This window comes from Ochotona princeps, chromosome X, assembly GCF_030435755.1.
Source record: "Ochotona princeps isolate mOchPri1 chromosome X, mOchPri1.hap1, whole genome shotgun sequence".
Taxonomy (NCBI): Eukaryota; Metazoa; Chordata; class Mammalia; order Lagomorpha; family Ochotonidae; genus Ochotona; species Ochotona princeps.
The window spans coordinates 41,258,011-41,265,048 of record NC_080865.1 but is presented as its reverse complement, the minus strand read 5'-3'; the positions used below and the strand labels follow the sequence as shown (position 1 = coordinate 41,265,048).

The following is a 7,038-nucleotide window of genomic DNA, read 5'->3' as shown; positions in this document are numbered from 1 at the left end:
ATTTTATTTGCAAGTATAGAAAATAATCCAAGCATCTAAGTCCTCTGAAAAGATTAGTACAGCTTCAAAGGTAAACTTGTACGCTTTCTATGGATGATGATTTTTAAATGCACTGTCTCCTAAAGAGTACTTTAAAAATTAAACTGCTTCTTTCCTGAAATTTCCATTAGCATGATCACTGAGGAAATAATCTTCACTGACAGAAGTATACACTGAATTTTTGAGAGCTCTGGGTCACAAAAAAAAAAAAAAAAAAACCAACCTGGGTGATCAACAATGATAAAAGTTTAAACATACATGTATCCACAAAAACACACACAATATAGACATGAATATATCTACATCTATAAGTATCTTTTCCTCCATATATTCATCAATGTGATGGAATATTAACAGTCAGAGAAAATATTTTAAAGGTACCTTTAATGACATGAAATGAAGATCAAAAGTATGTGTGTGTCTAAACACACACAAACACACACAAATTACATGTGAAAAGCAGATATAAAAACAGTATGTACATTATAATATAGACATGGGACATATGCATAAGAAAAATACTGAAGGTACAGCCAAAAAGGTTTCAGGTAGTTGTTGAAAAACATTGGACAGTTATGGATGGGCGTGTTACAAAAGGTACAGGATATAACTAGGGTTGATTATGGGTGACATTAATTTTCTTCTGTTAACTTGTCTGCTTTGTGATACTTTTTTTCCTGCAATAAAGCTGGGTTATTTTTCTGACAGCGAGAAAACACACAGGAAGTGGGCACAGGGGAAATGGGTGAATTAACAGTGTTCAAGTCCAGCAAAACAACCAAGAACAGTGGCATACCATTTGTAGCCCATCAAGCCGGCCAAGACACACACACGCACACACGAATGCACGCGAGCACACGTGCCCCCACACCCACACACAGACACATACACACACATCAATTACAGTGAGCAGAAGACTATGCAGGGGGATGGGCATACTCTTTTGACTAGCTGCGCTGGCTGGCACAAGTGCAAATCCGCACAATGCTTATGAAGGGGGCCTTTTGGCAACACACGGGAAGTCTGTAACATGTCTCTAAGTGGATTCTGCAAGTCCACGGTTAGGGAGACCATCCAGGATGCTAGCAAAGATTTGGCTTGACAAGGAAGGATTCACTCATCAGAGCACGCAGTGTTGGCGTCAAACACAGGGAAAGAACTAGGCACCACCTGAATGTCCAACAATGCGGGAATGATTACAGACATGATAAGGTCCATGGATACACTGGAGCACTCTGCAGGCACCGAAGATGACGTTTTGTAAGCCTGTTGAATAACATGGAGGGAAGTTTATGGGCTGATTTTTGTTTGGTTTTAATTGCTGAAAAAGCAGGTTAAGAAACACCACAGAATATGAACCACTGTACAACAGGATGTTAAAAGGGAAGGTGGGGGTGGAGAAGAGAGCAAAGCTAGTGGGGAGAGGGCCAGGGAAAACATCACAGAAAAAAAGTGGTGAGAGTGGTTCTCTCTGGGGAGTAGGATCAGGGGGGAGCAAATGCTCTCTTGGTTTTCCCTCATCTGATTTCCTTCTTCCGGTATGTCTACCAAGACATCGTTATCACCTGTGCAGTAAACAAAGAGAGAAAGAAAACATCTTTAAACCACAAGGAGAAGAGGCAGCGTTTGACCTATGCAATGGCACATATCAGTAAGATAATTCACAACGTTCTTGGTGGGGGTGGGAGGAAGAGGGAGAGGAAGAGCAAAGGAGAGAGACAGGAGAGGAGGGCAAGGGGGAGCAAGGGAGAATGAGAGGGAGGTAAAGGGAGGAAAGGGAAGCCATGGGGAGGTAGAGGGAGAGAGGGAACTGGAAGAGCAGAAGGGGGTTGAGGGAGGAAGGAATGGAGGGAGGGAGGGAGAGGAAGAGGAGAGAGAGAGAAGAGAGAAGAGAGAAGAGAGTAGAGAGAAGAGAGAAGAGAGAAGAGAGAAGAGAGAGACCTGCACTCCCAATACAATACACTGCTGGTGGGTTGGGCTGGGGGGGGTGGGGCTGGGGAGGTGCGGGGGTCTGTAAACCGGGTGGAAGCCAAGATTTGGCTCTGCTGGCTGGATGCTCCTGGATGTGTTCATCGCAAGGTGGCCTCCTCGTCGGTGTCTTCCTCGAAATCCTTGACGTCAGCACTGGTAGACTGCCTGGCCCAGGCTCCCCTTTCAGCCTCTCGCTCCTTATGGGACTTGAATCTGCCCACGAAGATTTTGCGGTAATTGAGGAACATGCCATTCATCGCATCTATGGCCCTCTCGGCTGACTCCTGCTTCTGGAAGTGCACGAACCCATAGCCCTTGGGCCCCTTTTCGTCGCAGGCCACTTTGCAGGACAGGATGTTGCCAAAGGCTGAGAAAATGTTGTACAGCGCCTTGTTGTCGATGGTCTTGCCCAGGTTCTTGATGAAGACGTTGCCCACCCCGCTTTTGCGGAGCGAGGGGTCCCTCTGGGACCACATGATGCGAACCGGCCTGCCCTTGATCACATCGAAATTCAGGGTCTCGAGGGCCCGCTTTGCGTCCACCGGTTGCTGGTAGTTGACATATGCGTAGCCCAGGGAGCGGCGGGTGATCTTGTCCCTGCAGATGCGGATGGAGAGGATGGGCCCGGCTGGGCTGAACTTCTCGTAGAGCATTGCCTCAGTCACTTCGGGGTGCAGGTCGCCCACGTACAGCGAGGCCATGGGAAAGTCTGGGTTCCCCTCGGGACCCCCGCCCGGCTCGGCATTCGCATCTGCATCCACGACAGCGGCCGCCGCCGCAGCAGCCGCCGCCGCCACGGCCGCCGCCACCTCCTCGTCCGCATCCGCATCCGCCTCTCCCAGGGGGGGCGCCGCAGCCTCCGCTGCTGCGGCGGCGGCTTCGGCCGCGCTGGCCTCCGCCGCCGCCACCCGGGCGGCCTCCGCCTCCTCCTCCGCCAGGGCGGCCGCCGCCTCCCCCAGGGTGGCCGCCGCCTCCTCTACTGAGGCCTCAGCCTCCACCTCAGCCTCCACCTCGGCTTCCGCCTCCGCCACGGAGGCCTCCGCCACCGCCTCTGCCACGGTCGCCGCCGCAGCCTCCGCTGCCGCCGCCGCCGCCGCCGCCGCCGCCACTGTCGCCGCTGTCGCCACGATCGCCGGTGCCGCCGGGCCGCTGCCGCGACCTCCCTTCCCGCGAGCTGGGGTGGCCGGGGAGGAGGCGGGGAGGCGGGGGAGGGCACGAGGGCCGGGAGGTGCCGGGCCCGGGCCGGGGGCGCGAGCGGGGGCTGGGGCTGGGGCCCCGCCGAGCCGGCCGAGCTGGCGAGTCCTAGTCACCTGGGATGGCGAGCGCGGCCAGGAGCGCGCCGGTGCGGTCGCCGCAGCCCGCAGCCTGCAGCCTGCTGCTGGTGCCGCCGCTCGGTCGTGGGCTAGCGTGCGGGGCGCGGGCGGGCGCGTGTGGTGGGGGGCGGGGGGTGTTGGCGTCTGTGGTCCGGGCAGCTGGGAAGGCTTCTGTCTCTTTGGTTCCCCCTGTGGCTGCTGCGGGGCTGCGGGGCTGCGGGCGGTGGGAGGGGGCGGGAGCCAGGAACGCGAGGCCGCGGGTGGGGGTGAACTGGGGGTGGCGGTGGGCGTGCTCAGCTTCCCCGGTCGCCGGCACGGTTATGGAAAGGACGCCAGGGGAAGGACTCCGTTGTGGACGCGGGGAATGTGGGGTCCACCGGCCTGGGGTGGTGGGGACAGGGGAGGGGGGCGGGGATGGGGGGGACATCCTGTCCCCCCCGTGGCCCCATAATGGAATGTCTCAATGATTCCATCAAGTGCCTTGCGAGCCGGTGTGCAGTGGCCTTAAGAATAAGATTGCCTGGCCTAGACAAAAAGCCAAGAATCATAGTTTGGGCACATTCGGGGGTTCCTGGCAGGTAGCACACTCCCCAGCGTCACCCAACAGCAGGAGCACCACCCAGCAAGGAACTCCCAGTCTGAGGCTCCCGAGCTTCCCACCCATTTTCTGAAGGAGTGGGTGGACGAAGAGGAGGAGAGAGGAGACAGACACAAGGGACAGAGAGAGGAGAGCGAGAGGAGAGAGAAGAGATAAATGAGAGAGAGAGGAGAGCGAGAGGAGAGAGAAGAGATAAATGAGAGAGAGAGGGAGAGAGAGAGAGGAGGGAAAGGGGGGGAGAGAAGACAGGGAGAGAGATGGGAGAGATAGAGGAGAGGAAAGAGAGCAGAGAGAGAGGAAGAGATAAGAGAGAGGAGAAAGACAGGGAGGAGAGAGACAGAAGACAGAGAGGGGAGAGAGGGGAGAGGCAGAGGAGAGAACAGAGGAGGGGGGAGAGAGACAAGCGAGAGGAAGGAGATAGGAGAGAAAAGAGAGGGGGACAAAAGGACAGGAGACAGGGAGGAGAGAGAGAGAGAGAGAGGAGACAGAGAAGAGAGAGAGGAGAGAGTGGGGAGGAGAGATACAGCGTTTCAGAGAGTGCTATCCTCTTTCCCAGCGCTAGCCCCTCCTTCACATCACAGGGAAACCAGAAGCAATAGGCCTAGCCACAGATACTTACGGAGCAAGTGTCTGAGAGCCGGCAGGACATGAGCTGGTTTTGCCTTTGTCCCTAGGGCTAGAAACCCTTCCACCTCCAGGCTGTGGCAAGATCACACATCTGCACCCTCAGACCGGACAGTCGGAGGCAGGAGAGTCAAGGTCAGCTGCCCTCGAGGGTAGAGTGAGGGAAGCCCAGCCGAAGACTGAGACCAGGCCCTGGTCTGAAGCCAGGCGCCATTTTACTCTTGGCGCTGCCCTCAGGGTGCTGAGGTCCCCAGCACCATGAAATGGTGTCTTTGTGTTCAGAAGAAAAACAGACACAAAACCTGGAATCTCTCTACCATGACCTTCCTGGTCCCAGTTCCCCAGCGTAGGTCACGGAAGGTACACCACGTCCCTCGCCCTGGGGCCTAAGACTCACGTAATAGCATATGGCAGAGGTGTGTGCTGATATGTTTTGGTGTGAGAGACAGATGAGTGAGCAGTATTCGATGGCGGGTGCAGAGAACTCTCACAAGGCTAAATGCCAAAGGGGCGCGTACCTGAGCATCCAGCAGAGTGGACTGTAATGGAAGAGGCTGGAGTTTCACCTCCTCCAGGCAAGACGGCCTGGCACTCACCCTTCCTACTAGGACTCAAGCAAGGCCACTGAAGATGGACTTCCCCGAAGTAGGCGCTGGAAGATGAGTGACAGTCCTGCGTGTGACTAGGTAGGAGGAATGGCACTCAAGCCCCTGGGCAGGATGGCACATGCAAGGCTACTTGTAGTGATGCCTACTCAGCTGGCGTGGACAGAGCTCACGGTCTCCACAAACGCTGGGTGGAAAAATGGGGCTGGAAGGTGTGGGGCCCTGGGTTACAGGCACCGCTCGGCATGCTCCAGGAGGGAAGCCGCATTGGAGCTTTAGGGATTACATACACATTCGCTATCAGCGTGCAGGCATGTGATCCACCAGCTTAGGAAGGCTACCCAGGAACCTTCAGGACAAAAGGAAGAAAGTCAGCTGTGACCAGCTCAGAGACTCAGAACAGCCCTGCCTCGAGTGCCCTGAAGTAGGAGGGAAAGAGGGTCCCCCTCCGTATGCCAGCGAGGTCATTTACAGAAATCATGGGCAAAGTGTGGTGCCCTCCACCCCTAGGGTCTCTTCACTCCAGTTCAGGCTGCCCTGGGAGGTACCAGTATTGTCAGCAGAGGGCTTTCGGTGCCGCATGATTGGACTGTGGTGACTGTCTATGCGATTTCATACGCCTGCTGGCTTCTTTGCCCTCCCAGTCCCAACCACCTTGGCGGGAAAGTAACACTGTTTCCTGTGGCAGCCATGTTGGCTGCACATGGGAAGTCACAGTCATGTCCTTAAACAACAGTGAACCCGAGGCAGTGACAGGCGAGGTGGGGTGCGAGGCAGAGAGAACATTCCATCGCTGGCTGGAAACCGTGCTCAGGCAGCCGAGAAGCAGACACACTCAGTGTCTCGTCAGCTCCCAGAGTCCTTCTCCACGCCCCCAGGCAAATCTAGTGCCCACAAACCAAGGGACGAAGAACGAGGAAAAGCCTGGTGTTCGGCCTGTGCCTGGTTGCAGTGAGCACCGTCACCACTCTTAGGAGCCTTCTCCTGGGGAGCTCGGTGGCTTCCAGGCAGGGAAAGACAGCTCTGCTTGCCTCTTCCAGGCGACTGTCCAGGAGGCTGCTGAGAAAGCAGAGGCCAAGGGGGAAGCTCTGATTCCTGAGGCAATGCTATGAAGAACATCTCTTTCTAGCGGACAGAATTGGCAAGGGAGGCTTGTGGGCACCCAAGTGCAAGATCTCTCCTGGCTTTATCTGCCAGTCCAGAGAGCCAGCAGAAACCTGTGACAGTCCCACACAAAGAGGCTTCAGGATGTCCTGTTTGGGCCAGCTAACCCCCAAACCTGAAAGCAATCCTTAGAAAGCTGCACTCGCAACAGTGCCAAGGGGACAGCTAAAGTGACAAGGACACAACTGGGGACCGCTCTCCAGGACTTTCTGTGGAGTCTTTCTCAGCAGAGTCCTCATCTGCTTTGCTTGCCAGTGGCCATTCGGTTCCTGGGACCTGCACTAGAATGTGTCCTGAATGCTGCCTGTGGTGACAGAGGCAAAAACCAAGAACCCAGGGAGTGTCAGTGGAAGGAGGATAAGAGGTGTCCTTGGTGGGAGTGCCCCCATGTGTGGAAGGCACCAAACATTTAGGGAGGACTTCCTGTGTTCCACGGACTCTGCTGGCCATCGTGACACAACTTCCCGATGGGGAGGCAGGCAGTGGACACGCCAGGCTGCTGTGAATGATCTCAGGGGAGAAAACGCATGTTTCAGGACATCTTGCCAAGGGTCCCCATGGAGTGCGATGCCGGGGAGATGAAACTTCTATCTGGGGGCAATGGACAAGGCTCCGGTTCTACAAGCAACCAGGGGGAACCGTGCCTGGCAGGGAAACCGCAGCTCCCCTTTGGTGGGGAAAAGGGGGCACTGAGGTGGTGCTGGAGGCAAAAGGATGCAGTATG

At 55.6% G+C, this 7,038-nt stretch overlaps 1 protein-coding gene across 1 annotated transcript; it reads right to left on the bottom strand.

Moving 5' to 3' along the window:
- Window positions 1-2,001: 2,001 nt before the first annotated feature.
- LOC101535175 (polyadenylate-binding protein 1-like 2) lies at window positions 2,002-3,043 on the bottom strand. Its single transcript, XM_004599908.2, has one exon. It carries the CDS (start codon window positions 2,709-2,711, stop codon window positions 2,109-2,111), a length of 603 nt encoding a protein of 200 aa, XP_004599965.1. The 5' UTR covers window positions 2,712-3,043; the 3' UTR covers window positions 2,002-2,108.
- Between the last annotated feature and the right edge of the window lie 3,995 nt (window positions 3,044-7,038).

Coding starts and splice junctions, on each gene's coding strand:
- LOC101535175 (XM_004599908.2), bottom strand. CDS start 2,711: ATGGCCTCGCTGTACGTGGGCGACCTGCACCCCGAAGTGACTGAGGCA.